This window comes from Scomber scombrus, chromosome 10, assembly GCF_963691925.1.
Source record: "Scomber scombrus chromosome 10, fScoSco1.1, whole genome shotgun sequence".
Lineage (NCBI taxonomy): Eukaryota > Metazoa > Chordata > Actinopteri > Scombriformes > Scombridae > Scomber > Scomber scombrus.
The window spans coordinates 12,909,198-12,928,790 of NC_084979.1; the positions used below are offsets into that span (position 1 = coordinate 12,909,198).

Genomic DNA, 19,593 nt, shown 5'->3' on the forward strand with positions numbered 1-19,593 from the left:
ATCCAAAATAGATATATAAATACTACAAATATACATAAATACTCAGTAGTCAAAAAAGGTCCAATCAACAAGCGATCATATGTTGTTTCTGCAATGGACATTTATGATAGATGGTATCAACCCATCATCTCCTTTCAAAATCTACCATTTATCATATTAAAAAGGAGATAATGGGGGTCTCCAGGAAGTTAACTGGTTTAGAGTGGCAAGGTATGGTGAGTGTGTCCCGATTAAAGAACACGGATACAGATGTACGGAGTTATCTGCTTTATTACAGCTGTGGTCCTTATACATTCACACACAGCAGGAAATCAGGGCAATAAGGATGCAATATGCAAAAAGGCAAGGGAAAAAACGTCAGCTCTCTAGCACATGGAGAAGGAGAATTGCACAGGTGTGGTGCGTTCAAGAACGTCTGTAAAACTCAGCTGCATTCAATAAGGTAGGACAAATGAAACCTACAATGCAAACAGACTATAAACAGGTAAATATCACTCAAAACAATGTGGGCTTTCTAACACATATGTGTTTGTCTCCTTTCCATCTTGTGATGGCAGTGAACTCCTAACAGTGAGTGACACAAGACACTCTCTTGTCTTAGTTGAAACTATGCTCTTGGGTCACCTTCTCCCTCAGTCCCCTGCAGTTAGCTCTGCCTGAGTATTTGACTAAAGTAGGCATTAACTATGAACCTTTTCTTCTACTCAGCTATCCTCAGCACTGTTTTCAACCGTGTCTCAGATTGGTCAGTGCTAGTAAACTGTAGTACTACCTGACTTATAACTTTGCTCAGTGTTCATCTCATCTTCAACACAGTCCTCATCAACGCTCTCTGCTACATCAGTTGAAAGGGGTCCGCTCGACAATGGCTGGCTCTGGATGAGGATTTCGTTGCTCTGGCCTCTGGTTAGTAAATCAGTGGCATTAGTTATGCTGCTGCTGTGACGATTTGTGAGACTTTTGTATTACAGTCACTCTGTTTGCCACAAAGGGCTTCCAACCTTGTGCTGTGCTGCATATCCAATGAAGAACAATTAAATCTGTCCACACGTTAAGCTGATTTCTTTCAATGTTCAGTGGCTTGAGAAGATTGTTCCCCTAACCTTAGTCCAATCAGTGCACCCATCAGCTCCAAGCGTGGTAAAGTCATTTACTTTAATGGGGCTTTTGACTTGATGCTACAAAACTTGTCACGACTTCTCCACCCTTTTTCTGTCCTTGCAGATAGGCAACAGCACTGCATGCCTTCTCACTGACATTGCAGGAAACATGCAGCTTGATTCACTTTGTTTGGCTGAATCTCAATTTGATACCATTTCAGAATAGCCACCAGGTGATGCAGCTTTGCACACCACTGATCCAATTTTCACCCAAGTCTAGAGAGAGCTCCTTATCCCAAGTGATTCCCTTCTCCCACAGTTCTTGAAACACACTTTACTTGTATGATGAATGGAGTCAGGAAATCAATGGGATTAAAGATACAAGCTGATGTCTACAGTACATTACTCTTTGGGCCTGATTTACTATGATCCCAAATAAGGGGTACAAAATTGCGTGCACAGTGCAACAGATTGCGAGTTTCGTTTGTGTGCGTTTTGCGTAAATGAAAAACAGGTGCAACAGGGTGGAGACAGCAGTATTTAAATGAGGGTTTGCGTGTATTAATGGAGAGTTTGGACGAGCAGAAAGCCCGCAAGCGCAAAATGAAATGTGATCAGGTTCTAGTGGAAGAGGTTAACAAATATATTGAGTTTTAACAAAAAACAAATATTACCAGAAAAACTGACATATGGGAGAGTATTTGTGACAAAGTCAATGCTGTTTGTAAAACCAAAAATGTTCCACTCCAAAAATATTAACACAGGTGTATTCTGTCATTGTGCCTCCGTCTCCTCATCTCCACAGTGACAGTAGTCATCTGTGCGCAGTGCGCAGCCAGTTAGGTAGATAATAAAGGTATTATTTATAGATGCAGTTACCATCAACAAAATTACCTTCAGGTTTGGTAAATCACAATGCGTGTGCTAAATAACATATTTTCATTTTCTCCTCTCTGTATTTTGCACACTGGGGTTAAACACATTTCATATTCATTATGGCAAACGTACTAAATGGACAGCTCGTATTATCTTGCACAGTTGAAAGACGCAAACCTCAGTGTGCTGGGTTAGTAGATCAGCTTGCACATTTTTTGCGGGTGATGTCAAGTTTGCACACGTTTTTATACATGCAAACCTTTAGTAAATCAGGCCCTTTGTGTTTTATTTGTCCTTAAAAATGTCTAATAGTCCCTTAAGATCGAACACAAAGTTATCCTTCTCTGCTATCTTTCACCACATTTCCAACGGTGTCTTTTTGGTTGCATGTTCCACTCCATTTTCTGTTCACTTGGCTCTCACATCTTTTGAATTTGTCATCCATTTGCACAGGTTAATGCCTGCATGGGAATCTCCTTTGCTATAGAGGTAACTGAGAGAGCCTCATCATCACCTGAAAATAAAATCATCAACATAGAGAGATGCTCTCAGTGCCTCCACTGTTCTAGACAGCTCTTGCTGCTGCTCCAATCAAACCGTATTTCAGGTAAGTGAATTTTTCCTTCTTGCATAGTGTATTGTTATTATGAATAGCTGTATTAGCATATTGAAACCAGAATTCTTGCCACTGGCTTTTCTCTCTATAATATTTCTCTAATCACTAACTTGGGCAGATCAACAATCTGTTGATTCTGGTGATGTGTCTGGAGTTAAACTTAAATTGCTCATCCGCACCCTCACAGAGCCCTGGTATCTAGGGATGCACCGAAATGAAAATTCTTGGCCGAAACCGAAAACCGAAAATGAGGAAACCAAGGCCGAAAACCGAAACACTGAAAGAAATTATTATGCCAATTATTAGTACCATTGCATTTATGGCTATTACTGTGTACTAACCTCACTAAAATCAAGGCATTGCAATTCAAAGAATAAATCAATTACAAAAGTATGAAAATATTTATTTAGCAATGACATTACAACAATGCACAATGTAAAATTAAATTAAGTTAAAAATATCACTTAGTGTTACACTTGGTGGAGGGTTGCGATCGGTATCGGTCTAATAAGCAGCAACACAGAGCTATAAGCACGCTTTACTCTCACACGCGCTGCATTTATAGTCACACAAACACACACACCTTCTACTGTGCTGTGCGCTTCTCCGTCTCTAAGCGGGTCCTCTGCATCCATCGCGGCCCGGATCATTTCTCGTGCGCGCTGCTTTAATCCCACATCCAGGTAATGATCTTTATAACGCGGATTAAGTACAGTCGCGACGAAGTGTAGAGGATCCAAATAGATAAAACCGAAAATGCGCTTTTGGGCCATTTTCGGCCGAATATCTTCGGTGGCCGAATTTTCGGTGCATCCCTACTGGTATCCCTGCTGTTTGCAATCTCTGCATCCAGCTCGTCCTTCAGTCGACTAAAGTTTGTTCTTTCTTTGACAATACTGAAGGCATATTACAGTGTTTCTCACAGCCTGGCAGATCTTTTGTTCACCTACTCAGGATCTTCATTGTCAAGGTGCAGATTATTACCCACCTCAGTTTCATCTGCTCAAAGCATTTGGCCATTTCTGCTGTTAACATTAGCTATTATTAGCTTCCAACTTCAACAAAGTTCAAGGTCAGGGCCCCAGACCACTGGCACGAGCAATAAGAGCTGGTGTTGGTCCTTGGGCGCTGCATTGCTGCTGCCCACTCCAAGTGTGTGTATGTATATGACGGGTCAAATGCAGAGGATCAATTTCTCCGATTTAATTGAGAAGACTGATCTTCTCATGTTTCTGCTGTACATACACAAAGGCCAAGTCGGACTCCAAAAATGTCCGAATCCTCTGAGCCTAAAGTAATGTTAAGGTGCCCCTGAATATGCTGCAGTTTTACAGAAATAGGAAAAACAGCAAACCCCACACCCGACATCTTGAACACTGGCCTTTCATTACTAAAGCTAGTGAGAAAGCATAAGACAGCTTATTTGCTTAAAACTTAAAAAAGCATCTCTTTGTGTAGCTTGAAACAAGGTATTTCCAGTATATTCTCCATAGAAACATTGAATAAATACCATTACCAGGTTTCTCATGATGTGCCACATTTAGTGTAAATACTGTAAGTGTAAATGGCTCATCTTTTACATTTGTTGACATATAGTTTAAACATTTGCACTAAAATGTATTACCTTATTTAATCACTTAAACAAGTCACAACAATGAGAGATGCACAAAAAAACAACAACAAAAAAACAATTAAATAAATGCTCGGAAAAAAATAAGGTAGTTCGTTAAGTAAGACAAAAAAAGCAAATCATGTGAAATTACAGGACTGAAATTACGGACAGCAAGATACATGGGAGTTGCATCCTGCATTGCTTTCATAAATACAGCTATTTCACCCTTCATTAAACACTGTGTTACCCTTGTGGCTCTATAAGCTACACAGCAACAAGCTTGTAACATGTTCCTTCTTCAGGACAGGCATCCAATATACCTTGTCTGTATTGCAGACATTGCAATTTGTTGTGTAATGTTGCATCTTGCATCAGTGAAAACCCTTTCACTTACAACAAAAATATCCCAGGAAGATTAGGAAACTCAATCTGGCTCAATAACCAACTACAGTAGATTATTTCTTCCAGCACTCCCAGCAGGCAAGCAGAGCCTTTTAAACATTTAAGTCTGTATTGTCAACAGGATCAAGAACCTTTATACTTTTAGAGGTTTAAGCCCCTACCAGATGGTAACGGAAACTGTTATGTCATCCATCTTTCAGAGGATTAAAAATGTAGGCTATCTTAACTCTTATGCATGCACTACACATTCATGCAATACAAATTTGATGTTGAGGGACATCATTAGTCTGTGAAATTCTAATTAATTGATTCTGTCCACTGTCATCAGCAAGGAATACCATGAACACATTGCCAAATATAGATTACATTTCTAGAAAAATAATAACGTTGATAATAAGAGTTTTACAATCACTTTTCTGTATTTGTTTTCTGCCTAAAAAATAAGATTATCAACTACACATTATTGTAGACTCTTGTATGCTCTTCATTAATGGGCTTTACCTTGGTTTATGTCTCACAGAGTTATTACTAGACTGAGAGGTGCAAGCCCCTTGGTGTTTGAAATATCATATTGAGCTACTCTGAGTCAGAGCCTGTTACAAATGACATGATCCTGACTCTCATAACAGGCTTCTCCTCCATGAATTATTCCCTTGAACTGAGACCCGCTCAATCACACAGCACACTTAATTAAGTTAAACCAAGAGCAATAAATAAGACGTATCACACATCAACACTGATGCTTGTCCTCATGCGCTGATAAAAGCAGTGGGTGCCAGGTCAGGCCCCAGCAAAGGATGAGACCAATCACGATGACATACAGTTCAGGTCAGGCCTCGAAAATTGATAGGAAATGTGAATATGATCAACAGCCTGCTGGCAACTTAGGACACCAGTTTGCACTATATGCTGAAGATTTAATGCTGCTTTGTGACAAAGAAGCACCAAATAGTGCAGAGATGGATACCTCTTATGCTCTCCCTGCCAAGGATCATCTCTGCATCTGCTATAGCAGAAAAACAGACATCAGAATTCAATCTAGCTGCACCATCTGTTGACAGATATCAGGGCTGTCATTTGATATGGGCTGCCCATCAACAGTGGAGGCCTCAAGTTCACCTTGCCATCAGTGATGCCTTAGACTCTGGTCTTATAAAATGTGATGGATGTATGCCATAAAGCATCAACTATACAGGGTCTGTCAAGGCCCGCCACACAATCACAGTCTTCTTCACAGAGGTATGAGAAGTTGAGAACCACCAATCAGAGTAAACAGCATAACACTGGAGCTCCAAACAGGGCTAAAAGATGAATATACACCATGATATACACATGACCAGTTCATTTGTCTTTTCCATTAATAACCTAACAGTATAAGCCTAAGATTCTCTTGTCACTGGTTGTTTTTTTTGTAAGATGAGAAACAATTTCTAGAGAATCCACATTGTCTAACGATTAATGAAACTTTTACTTTCTAAGACAAACAAAGACAGAACTGAACTCAAAATAACTGAAGTTGAATTGAGGTGAATTAAACTCAACTGAAGTGAAATAACAAAAACTGAAAAGACCACAGATGTTGTTCAAGACAATACAAGAAAGAGACTTCTTGCTTCTTCTTGCTGGAAATGCTTATAAACAATAAAAATGGAATTATTCTGAAAAAGATGCACAGTATACATTGCCTAGAATATGAACTTACATGCAATGTGCAGACTAGCCTCTCTGCTGACAATGGTGCCAAAAGAGTTTGCTGCCAGGCACTGATAGATGCCAACATCCTCCTCTTTATTCAGACGGCTGATGTGTAAGTTTCCTCCCATGAGAGAATAGCGTGACCCGGGTCTGGGCAGGATGTAAGAGTCATTTAACTTCCACCTGTGAATGCAAGCACATGACACACAATAAAATTACACATACAGAAAGTTTTGGTCTCCTGGATTTTGACATTTCAGTGTGCCTGTTGTCTGATAATCACTTGTGAAAAATTGTCCAATTAATGTTGTGAAAAGACTACCCAGTATTCTTAACTGTGACCAAACAGTGCTTATTGTGGATAAAGCAAATATAATCAGAAATAACACAGTCTGATGTGTGCTGCAGCAAAACCAAAATTAATTTAAATGACATGAGAGGCAATCAGAAACAGTCATTACAAAAGATTATTAATTTCTATTCAAACTTTTACTCACAACAAACCAAAGTCTCACTCACAAATCAAATGCTCAGAATTCCTCTGACATTCCTCTGTCCATCAACCATAGCCCTATGAGGGAGGGATGGAGGCCCTTTCAGTGTGAATCGAAATCTTCCTCTCCAATCATAGTGATTATCAGACGAGAAGGCTGTGTGTGTGTGTGTGTGTGTGTGTGTGTGTGTGTGTGTGTGTGTGTGTGTGTGTGTGTGTGTGTGTGTGTGTGTGTGTGTGAGTGTGAGTGTGTTTGTGTTTGTGTGTTTGTATTACAGAGAGAGCCAGATTCAATTTCCAGCAATCAACTTCTAACTGTACAAGTGGCTAGGTGGTAAATCTTGATTTGGGAGACTCAATGTTGTTCACTTTGTGTAATTAAGGCTTATGGTCTTAGAAAACCTGCTGAGTCGATAATACAAGTTCAACTAAATGCAACATGTGACCATAACCTCCTAAATGGCTGTGCAGAGCACAAGGCTCTGTTTCTATTTTCTGTGAATGTGAGAAGAGTTTACAACAAAGAAAGGATTAAACTCCACTTTGTTTTGCAGAAACTTTCTAAATTTATTCAGATACAATTTATCAATTCAATAGGTTCTTGAAGTTGTCTGCATTATACTCAGGCAATTTAGTGTGGAAATGGCACTTTCATTCTCAAACCAAATCACATTCAAAGGGAAGCAAAAGGAGAAAAAAAGAAGAGAATAAACAGACTAACAACAAAAGTGACACTTGGAAAAGGAGACTCTCACGAAACTGCTTTACGTCATAGAAATAAGGCACAATTAGCTCCTCAGCCTTGATTCGATTTTCACAGCTCTCTGAAAAAAAGGAAGCAAGAAGTTTCTATTTCTGATTTTTTTCCCCTCCCTTTTCAGTGGAAATGATTTAAACCAAGAAAGTAGGAGGAAGGGCTGAAATAGCTGGGGAATGGGAGGACATACTACGCAGCAGAGCGCTGCTCAACGCCAGATTGGCTGATTAGATTGATTTAGTGATTTGGTGTTGCAGCTGGAACTGGTCCAAGAGCTCCAGATGAGACAAATCAAGGGGCCATGGTGACAACTCAAAGTAGCGGCTCTATGTGGCAGCGGTCGTTGGATAGCCTTAGACAAATTAATTTGTCCTTGGCTCCCCTGAAATAGACCTGCCTAAATTTGCAGCGGTGAAGAGCCACTCAGCATATGGTGTCCTGCTGCTGAACCTCACAAGGACCCAAACCCCTTTCAAAACCAATTTCCAAAGCTGGCACACATGACCTTTGGTAAAACAAACAAACAAAACAAAAAAAACAAAAACAAAAATGCGAAGCTGATGACAGCCCTATGATGTATGCTGGTTGAACTAACATTGTAGCAATATGTCAGTCCCACCATTAAAAGGGATGAAAGTATGATATCATAACAGCTTGTGATCAATCTGAAAATCACTTCTTGATGTGGTATATCAGCTGCCACAGTTGGTGGCACTTGCTGTAATTAAAGAGCTAATTAAAGCTAAATTTGATTTGATATGCGTCCGGGCACGCTCTCAGGACTTGAACTCAGAAGGGCAAAAAAACTTGCAGATCTGAACTCATAAATTGGTTTTCATTTCAAAAGTAGGACTATTCAGACAGTGAAATAGCAACTGATTGCTTAATAAGTATTCCAGCAGATCCAAGTGATAAGATCTTGTACATTCATTTCAATTTGTGCCCATTAGGCATAACACCAAGGATCTTCAAGCTACATTAACAGCCGCATATGCTGATGTTATGAGGGATCGTTTCAACCTATTACACATTAAATGCTTGGCTTTGCAATTTGCATTTAATTATACTGACGGGAGTACAACAGCAATGTGGCCCCATTTGATAGATTATGAATTAATAGTTTATGCGCTTGATGCACTTTAAAGCAAATCATCGTTTGTCATTTGTTTTCATTTGTCATCATTTTAGCAGCAGAGGAACTGGGCATCAATTTGTTTCTAACACAATCGCTGGGGGATCACTCAACCACACAGGGCCAGTGTACAGTCCAACAAGTTATTTAAATCATACTTATCATGTAGTGATAACCTCCAGTGAGATGCCCCTTGGCAATGTCTGTGTAGCCTTTGACAGTAGTGCTTTACATAAAACTCTAAAGGTCTAAAGCAGATATGGAAGGAAATATTCTGCCACTTCAATTTCTTTTATCTGAAACATACTCCATTGGTGTTTTTCCTCATCGCTCGATCTCTGTCATGATAGCAGACGGGTTTTGGTGCTAATTCTCTTGGGTCACTTGATCTGTTAAATGGTCAGTGATACTGATGACAGGAAGCTCTCAAAGTGAATTCTACAGCAGATCAATGTCCAGCCTCCAATGCAAATGTACAATAGACCAACAACTGAGGCCAATTAATTCATCATTCTCAAATTAACCATGACTGACAGTGAAGCTAACTGCTGCAGGCAGTGATCAGCAGTGAGCCGTAAGGTCCACCAATCTCCAGTTTTCCCAAGGCAATAATTCCATTCTCTCTTGGGTGTTTTTATGCAAATGTTGAAGCTCTGGGATATTGCCCAAAGGTTCTGTGTAAGAAAAACCCAACTGTGTACATGAAAAAATGTTACCTGTAGAAGGGCGATGGGTGTCCCTGGGCCTCACAGCTGAACACCACCTCTCTGCGATTCTCGCCAGGTTGAAGGGGAAACACCACACTGCCAGGTTGTTTGGTGAACACAGGCCTCAGAAGAATTCCACTTCCTGGGTGGAGAACCAACAAAAGTAGATCAGCTTTGATGTCCTGGTGAGCCTGAAAACACTTTTCTAAAAAAAAATTCTGCAAGCAAGCAGATATCGAAGGCTTACAGAGGACAGAAGCAAGAGGAAACAGTGCTAAACAAGAAAAGGATGAATCGTTATACAGTAAAATCTCTATTCAGTATAGATCCATCAGCCCTGTGAGCAGAGTATGAGCATTTTTCATATCAGTCATAAAAGTTGCTAGATCCCTGAGGTACTGCATAATCAGCTGCTAACCTTCATAAAACTTTAAAGGAGATATATTATGCTCATTTCCAGCTCTATATTTTTGTTCTGGGACTCCAATAGACTAGCTTTTCAAAAAACTCCTTATTTGTCTTGCAATGGCCCTTAATTCAGCCCCTCAGTCCAGGCAGTTGTAGCTCCTGTGTCTTTTTTTAGAGCCCTCTCTGTTCTGATTGGCCAGCTTCAAGAAGCCTAGTGAGGGGCAGCAAGTATCATAGCTATAAGCTACCGCCGAAGAAAACCCAACCTTTCCTGCTTTTGCAGCTTCATAGTAAAAACGTTAGTAAAAGGTTACTAAATGATGGCAGACTTTTATTGTGAAGAATTTATAGGGAATGAAATGTGTTCCATACTGAATTAGCAGAGCTTTTTTTAGTGTTGCATTTGAATGTACAGGCTTCTCAAAGGCACATTGAGCTGCCACCATGCTTCAGCACAATTTCATTTAAATCCTTCAAATCACCACCTTCCAAGGGAATGTCATCCAATAAGACATCTGAAAGAACATGCCACAACAAATACTATGTGTAATATAGTTTCATTTTAAATCAGCTCCTCTCTTTCAAGCCATCAAAATGGTGCTCTTTAACAACTCAGACAAAGAAATAAAGTCTATAATTTCCAAGTTGAGCAAAATAACTTGAGAGGGGAATTGTTTTCTTTCCTGAAATACAAAATCAAAGCTAAGTCTTTTGCTCTTCCTAAAGATTTTTTTTGTTTGTTCTGAGGAAGTGGAAGAGTAATTGCTTTTCCCCAATATCATCCAAACTACCCATTTTAACTTTTAATGCAAGCTTTCCATGATATAACAAATATCCAGTGCCGCTTGCAAATATCTCTGAATTACACTTTTACTTTTGCAAATATGCACTGTGTACACTGATTATTATTATTATTATTATTACTCATCATATGGTGTTCTGAAAGGAAAACATACCCTTAAATATACAATATATACAGCACAGCACATAAGATCAGTACAATAAGTACAATAGATGCGTCATGTCGAGTTTGACATTCCCTTTCAAGTTAATTACAAAGGTACAATAGTGAACGCATTTTATGCAGGCAAGACCCACAGTTATATTGTAGCAAAAGAGTGACCCAAGGGGTAGTCAAAACTTCATTGGAATAAACATTTCTCTCTGCGATGGAAGGGGAATTCATTTGGATTTGTCAGAAAGCATTTGCATTTCTGTAATGGCATAGAAGTGGGAAGAATCTGTAGGTAGGATAACTCATTTGTATGAGAGGCAGGTATCTTTTTCAAGTCTCTGGAGACCTGAGAGTACGGGTTTATCCTCAAGACTCAAAATAACTCTCTGAAAGGGTGGAGATGTTTGACAAGGGACCTTGTACACTGATTGTTTCTCTCCACAAGGATAAACCTCTCAGAGAGTTACACAGAATAAAAGGCTGCCTAATTATAATCTTTGTTAGATGAAGCGTGTCCCTTGAAACAACGTTGAGAGATGATTGATTACCAGTAGACACCTCTTGTACAGTCTATATTCAAACACAAATTGTCATGCTTGTACACAAACTTTCAAGGATGATAGCACAGACTGTAAACATGAATCACCATGCTTTATTAAATTGATAAATGGTTTCAGTTATTAAGTTACCAACATTTACATTCAGCATCGTTTTGAAAAATGCTTCAAATGAAGCTTTTCAGCAGCCCACAAATGTAATCCAGAACTTAAGTTATTAATTAACACTTTGACTCAAAGCAATAGGAAGTGAGAAAGATTAAAAATAATTCAGTAGTTTATACAGTACAGGACAAACCTGTCCAATTTTTTGACTGGCACTATGTTTATTAAATTATTTTTTAAATAATTTTTCCACCCACAGAACAGTATCTTTGTATCAGTATCCCACCTAAATAAAACATCAACCTAAAGGTAATCTTACATGTGCTGCAATTTAGCAATTTTATATTTCTGTTAAATAGTATACAATGAATGAATTATGCATGCCATAGTTTACCAAAAAATAACATCAAAACATGATAATGCTACAAAACTTGATCAGATGTAGTTGAAGATTTCAAGGGTATTAATTCACATTTGAATCAGTAACAATGTACTGTATGTACATTTGGCACCATTTTTTCACTTCCATGTGTAGCAATTACAGCAGCAACAGCTTTGTGTAAATTAGATTATTATAGTTAACTATTATCTTAACTGTTGTTTGTCTTAAGAGTTGCTTCATCATTGAGGGTTGTTAAGTACAGCAGTTTTGTATGACTAAATTAATGCATGGAATCTGGGAAAAGAAAATGCACTGCCTCATGCTCAACTTAATTTTATGACCTCCTGATTAAGAATGTGGGGAAAAAAGTTTTGAGCACAGTGAGTGATTCATGGTGCTTATTTAATGCGTTGGACCTCTCACTTTTCACTGGTGCGCCACTGTTGCTATGCTTAAAGCACATACAACTGTGTACGCTCAAAAGAACAACTTGCATTACCCCGCCTGCAACCACAAGCAAACACCCTCGACGCACTGAACCATGGTTGTCAGAATGTGTTTGCATAACCTTGCTGTGTATTGCACTCTTAATCAATCCCTGACTGGACTGCAGCACACAGACACAATTCAATATTTCATTAATGGGAAATTAATCAACATAGATATTTGGTTGCAGCCTGTATACTCAGTCATGACAGCGCTGAACTGACCTGATCTTTGGCAGCACCATGGTAACTGTTATTATAATGCTGAATAAGTGTCAGAATAATGAGAAGGGATCCAGCTCCGGGGGCTGTGCCTAGGGCATCAGTTCAAACTGATGCAAACTCTCTGAAAGTCTTTCGTTGCCCTAACAGGAAGGAATAAGTAAGAGGTGGTATGGAAAAGTGGAATAATTTTAAGCCTTACTTCCTAGTAATCAAACATTGAGGTGCTACATGCTACACCAGTCAGCTCAGCCTGGAATCCACAAGCCAAGAACATCAAGAACATGAAAGGATTTTTTTTTTTTTTTTTCCGGAAGATTTCATTTTGGTGGCATAGCTTTTGACTTGGCCACACCATACTGGAAATACATCTGGCTAAGAAATGAAAGTTTAAAATTCTAAATCAACGCTGAAACTGTAGGTGACAGACTTTTAAAAACCTGTTTAAGATCTGAGACGGAGTCAAGAAATCATGTTAAAACCAGAATGTCAGACTCTCATAGCAGGTCCAACACTGAGCAGCTCTGAGCACAGAAAGCAAAATGATGAAAAAGTGCTCTATCTGAGAAGTGCACTGATCCAGAATCCTAACAGGAAGTTGACTGCACAATGCCGCAGGACAGAGATGGAGGTCATTATGAAAGGGTCTTTTTAAAAAAAAATAAAATAGACCGCCTCCACTCATATCTGTCACCTGCTGCCAGATGGTGATATGTGCAGCCGTTTTCCAAGACTCCTCAGACAAAACAAGACTCAGCATCATAGCACAAGTGGAAGGCAGAGGGAGCTGTTTTGGAGGCTGAAATAAAAACTAATCTCAAATTCAATACTAGCTGACAGCAAATGAATTCCTCCAGCTTACCTCAGCATGAATAAACAGGCACATGGGGAGTCGGCTGTGGGGGAGGTATCGGCCGTTTGTGAGGTCCCAAATCCATTCGTTTCAGCTCAGGGTTTTATGCATCAAATAAAAAAAAGCCAATCTTGGCTTTTAAAGCATCTTTCCCCCTCTGTCCAGCCAGATAAGGTGCACCTTCAAGGTCTCTCATTCAGGGGCAGCAAATGTTACTCCAGAGCAGAGGGAAGGCTTGGGTGGATTCGAGACAAGGTTTGATCGCATTTTGTCCAGATGCTTGAAATATTTGTGGAGCCTACTTTACAAGTTCCATGAAAAACAGAAACACTTAACTGTAAACAATTGAACAATTCAGATTATAACATTTTACCAGAAAATTATAAAGTAAAAAAAGTTCAAAGATATGGCCACATTCTAGGTAATTTCAATAGTATTGATGTACTGAGAAGAAAATATTAGAAACACATAAAAAAGACAAAGCCAAAGAGTCAAACTAACTAGCTATCAGCTAAGGTGTACTGTACTGCAGACTCATGTGAATTAAGTTCATTACATTTTCACCCATCTAGTCTGTGAGGAGAGGAATGTAAACATTTCCAACCAATATCCTACCACATCACACCATTCTCTAGTTAATCAAAGCTAGTGCATCTGAAATTCAATACCGACCCTTGCATTGAGGGTATCCAATTTTCACAGGGGAAACACAGAATTGATTAAGTCCAACTCCACATGTGTGAATGGCAAATTATAGCAATTTTGTTGTTGTTCTTTGTCTTGAATGTCTACATAAACCCAGGAACATATTGCTTCTGAGACTGCCATTTGTCATCTAATTGTGGTAATATCCCTACCTTTTCCTTCCCAAGATTGGTGAGAAGGTTATTTGTCACTTACCAGCTACTATGGGCTACACTAATGGGAACATTCATCATGGTTTAAACCTGTACAGTAATGTTTCCGAACACAGTGACTTACATAATGCCTGATTTGGCAATCGGTGGATTCCTTTTTCTTTCTTTTTTTGACAATGCAGCATACTGCACATAGTTGATTTCTTTAATTTCTAAATATTTCTTAAAAAAACCCAGGAATATTGTTAATACTGTGTGAAATAAACCATTCATACATGCACTTAACACCGTCAGACTAAACTGATACTGTGATGCTGATAATAAATGCATAATTATTTCTGATAAATATAATGTATATCATATGAAACTGCTAGGACAATAATTACTGTCTTGTCTTTGCTACTATGTAAGACAGTACAGGCAAAAGGTTCATATTAAGGTAATTAAAAATGACTGACTGGAAACTTAGCATTAGGAGGAGACAGGAGTAAAACCAAAATGTACCAGTAAAAGCAGCTCACAGCAATGCTCTAGGCAATTGGATGTATCCTGCACCAAAAATGTGTTGCTGTTTAATTGATAGTGACGTACTGTATTTACAAGCAATAATACACAGTGCAGATTAATTATTATGGATCTATAATTAAAGCTACACTGTGTATGCAAACATATTTAAAATGGATGATTTTTTCATTCCTGAGTGAAGCAAAATACAACCAGCTATGGGAGGAATATTCAGTGGGGAATATTCCACATCTTCACATACAGAACTTCAAAGATGCAATAAAAATCCTTGCTTAAGGATTCCTAAAAGGCTTTGCCATGTTCTGATGAATCAATGAGGTAAGTCTATATTTGAAACTCCAGTCATCTCTGGGATGCACACATGGGGGTACAGAGCAGAGAGAGAAGTAAAAGTAGTTCTAGGAGATTATAATGGTGGACAGAAGCTGGCACATCACTACGACATGAACCCGCTTTAAATTAACAGTGATGGTGCTAAAATATTAAGGTCCTGTATTTACTTATTGACAGTGAGCTTCTGTGTTCTGAACTTACTGTGTCACATTAAGGCTAACAGGTTTCAAGCAGCATAACAACAAGAATTCACACATGAATATTTTGATTTTCTTACAGTGCAAAGATTAATCACTGCACGACTGCTGTGCAAAGCCACTTCAGATATGCACAATTAAAACTCATTACAGCTTTGTGAAATACTTAGTTCTGATTGGCCAATAAATTTGAAATGAGTGATTTCTGAACACTAATCATCCATTCATATCACTCCACTTTCAACAAGTCGTGGAGATTGCGTTTACTTTTTATCAAAGTAAACATCAAGACCATGAAAGATGTTTCTAATGTTAACTCCAAATTATTCTGAGTGCACAAAACACTTGATTGTTGGTTAGAGCTGCAACACAACCTTACTCTTAACTCTTGGTTTCCAGTGCAGCTAAATTTTAGCCCTTCAATACCAACTACAGATGTTTCTACGATTTCACTCCTGGCAATTATTTTTACGTAGATGTTTGTAAAATCCTTTAGGGTCAATGATTTATATTCTTGGCAAAAAGCAAACTGCAAGCTTAACAGTGGGGGTTTTATTTTCCTTATTTGATATATTTTAATGTAATTGTAATTTTAATTGATTAAACATACCACCTTCCAAATAAAAAAATATTTCTGAAAGTAATTTTACATTACTACTTTAGTATCATTATTATTATTTTCATAACACCATTGTGAGCGTGCTCAACCAACTTGGCTATGACTGTATACAAAATCACCAGTCATATGGAGACTGTTAATGCAGTACTGGAAGTGGTTTGGCTGTGCAATGGCTAGCAGTATCAGTGTGGGGCAAACCACATCCAGCCATTCCTCAAACGCCTCCTCTCTGCTCCCTTGCTGTCTCTCTCTCACTCACTCATTCATTCACACAAACACACGTACAGTACACGCCCCTGCCTCAGGCTGTTCATACCTTCAGGGAGGAATGGGAGGGAGCGCTAGTTAACTCTCGATGAACTTGCTATGGGAATGATTTCCCTTTGGCCCCTCTGCTCTCCCACACAGCCGATACCTATACTGCAAAAACAAAAAACACACACACTTCCAAGTCTGTATAAACTACCTAGAAGCACCTATCCAACATCCTCACACTGTGCTTTCTCTTACCAGTGTGTGCTTCTGCATACTAAAATGCTCATCATGTCTTTCTCAGAACACAGAGGCTTTAGAGGTGTATCGTTATATTGCGCCATACTTGTCTTGCAAGCTGAGCATATGTAATGTAGCCCCATACTGAATATTAATGCTTGGTTACTCTGTGTTACCAACTGTGAGCGTGAGCCTCAAGAGTGAGGCAAGGGCTTTGCAACACAATGCTTTTCAGAAACGATTTGCCCTGTGCTCCTTTGTTAAGCACTAATTTGCTTTGAATAGATAACTTTGAAACTCGGTTTCTGCACCTCATGATTGAAAGAGTAAATTTAGTGCCTGGGATCATGTGTGCAGCACAGACTGAAACTTGAATTGTCCCCTTGAAGCTTATCCTCTGCCTGTCTGCGATCAAAACTCTGTCAGGTTTGTGTTACGATTTCACTGATGTTGAAGACATTCATTCATCTGTGTATTTAACAGAATGGTTAAGTAGGGCATAATATGTGATCCAGACTTGTGGTGTAGATTTTAATCCCGTAGTGAGTCACGGTTCCCTGAGGAAAGCCTCATTAGACATCCACTGATGTGTATTGGATTTAGTGATAAGTGGTGCTAATTGCCATGTAGGCAAATTAGGTGCTGACGTACTGTTGTTCTTTTGAAAAGAGGTGTGCATGCACAAACACACAGTGACATACGCAGTCACGCGCACACACACGCATGCACACTAATTATTTTAGGTCCCAGCTGTGAGGAGGGGCTGCTGATTTGGAACAAGGCAACATGAAAGATTACTTATTCCTCAAGATACTGTGCTCATGCGACAAAGGCCTTATTCATCTTGTTCTCAGCTTCAGACTCTGACATTCTGAAAAGAACTAGCGTTTGACCCTGAACATTTTGTCAGGGAGGAAAATTAGGTCTCTCATTAAAAACAAGATCAATGACAAGATTTCTGTACTACTACCAGTGCAATCTCAATTAGGATAACAATTGAGGTGCTCTTTAAAATGAACATTCAACTGCTAGATAGGGACTGTCTTTCAGAGATAGAAACCTTACTTATTCTTTTCCAATTGGATTCAATGCTGGGGAAAAAAGGAGATAGCTGCTATGGACAACTGAAGGAATGTTGATTTGCTGCCTTAAGCCGCCAATGAAAAGAAACACGTGAACTTCTTCTACAATTTCTAGAATTGGTAGAAGGCTTTGGGCAATCTTTACCATAAAACCTTTTAGTTTTATTTTTTTACTTTCAAGTGCCTTCTGTTCTGTATGCCAAGTATTCATCACAAGAAAAAAAATCCATAAATAACAATTCATAGCCATTGCTTGTTTGAGAGACTTACCTGCCAGACACTCCACCAATGACAGCAGCAGTAGAAGTTTCCATAGCAACTCCATTTTAATGGTCTCAGGTCAATACAAGCTCACATCCAATCACAGGTGTGTAGAATCCTGGCTTTGTCCTTTTCAGCACTTTCACCGTTCTTCTGTCAAATGAAAAGAAATGGAGGGGGAAAAGCCATTAGACACTCTGGTCACTGGTCTCATCAGATGGTGTTATTTCACATAGACAGTAATTGTCCGTGTGTGCCAGGCAATTATTTTATGATGTAAAACACAAGAGGAATGTTAAAAATATATATCAATCACAACCTTAAAAAACAAAATTGTTGTTCATAACATTTAATCTTTGAAAACACACACTTCTGACATTTGCAGACAATGATAATCTAATAGTCTAGGTATAGTGTATATCTGTTAGTATTATCAAGAAGCTTCTCTGTCATTTGCGAAAACAAAAATGATTTGTTCAAGCCAAGCACTTACAAAACACTTGTGCTGTAGAGTTTGCTTAAGTGTGCTTAACACTGCATAATAGGGATCATGTCTGTAAAAAAAAGCATAAAGGGATTTCTTGCTTGTACTGAAACCTGCTGAGACAAAACAAAAAGCAAGCTGGTTGTCAGACACATGTAATAAAGCACTGTCCTGGCTCCTCGAATTCTTTTGAGCTGGAGGGATTATGTATTTCTAACATAAAGAGCTGACTGTACCCAGCGCAAAAACATTTTTGGTCCTCCGGGAGACGCACACAATTGATTTTCTCAAGGACTAAAACGTAATTTATCCCTGCTTTGACTCAAATAAAGTCCTGTGAAAAAAAATGGAACAGATAATGAGACGCATTCCTCCTTGCACTGATAAACAGTGACATATTTATTTGTCTAAATACTTAAACATGTTGATAGCTATGATCATTTCTGATAAATCAGTACATAAATGTTTATTTATGATGGGCTGGTTATTGAGTGAGAAAGGATGAAGTGAGGAAATTAGCCATTGTCTTTGCTCAAAGTGACTCTCCCTGGTACATTTAACTGACTGATGGCAGGTTTCTCCAACCACACACCATCAGCCTGCTGAAATAAACGAGAGGGAAAAAAAATTAATAAGAGCATACAGTGTAGTCTATCAAAAAGCAAGTGCCAAAAAAAAGCAGAGACAACTGAAAGATTACACTTTTATAGTTACTCAGTTATCTGCACACCTCTTATCTTTGCACCATTGCACGGTATGACAGAGCATACTGATGCTAATGTGAATATATCAACTGTGTTCCTGACACATTCGCCTACACTACTCTCCCTTCTGAGTGTACTAAACCATTAAAGGCAACACTTTCCCCCCATAAATCTCATTATGGAGATTGGGTTTAGAGTGTCATCTTAGTTCCAACTTATCTTGCAGTTATTAGGATGCAAATGTCATGAGTAAATGTTGGCTTTTAATAATAAAACAGAGAGACTTCAAATCCCTTTTTGTGCTCCTGGATATTTCTGGAGTGCTCCTCCTTTGAGGGAATAATTGTGAGAGATGCACTGAATAAATTATTCCACAGGATGTATTTAAAAGAGAAAAGAGGAGCCTAGAAATTCAATAAACTTCGAACTTCACACGTATACCATGATATCTACGTCTGGCAAACATCTAACTTTTATATAACCACTCAATTTAACAAATGATCAAGTTTTTGTTTGATTGTAAATACATCATCTAAGGCTGCAGACTGAACTATCAATTTAGCATTAATATACAACACTTGCAACAATTGCTTGATGTTTTCTAAAGCTATTCTAGTCAACCATGTAAATGTTTGACACTCGGGTCATCTAAAATTAATTCATCCTGCCTTGACAGCACCAC

At 38.7% G+C, this 19,593-nt stretch overlaps 1 protein-coding gene across 1 annotated transcript in view; it reads right to left on the minus strand.

The window, feature by feature from the left end:
• The window catches only part of cntn3a.1 (contactin 3a, tandem duplicate 1), a 69,980-nt gene extending 52,193 nt beyond the window's left edge, over positions 1 to 17,787 (minus strand). Inside the window, exons 1-3 of the mRNA XM_062426802.1 lie at positions 17,733 to 17,787; positions 9,400 to 9,532; positions 6,309 to 6,484 (exon numbers count right to left, since the gene is read on the minus strand). Coding sequence (XP_062282786.1) covers positions 6,309 to 6,484; positions 9,400 to 9,532; positions 17,733 to 17,787 — 364 coding nt within the window. The remainder of the gene's footprint in view (positions 1 to 6,308; positions 6,485 to 9,399; positions 9,533 to 17,732) is intronic.
• Between the last annotated feature and the right edge of the window lie 1,806 nt (positions 17,788 to 19,593).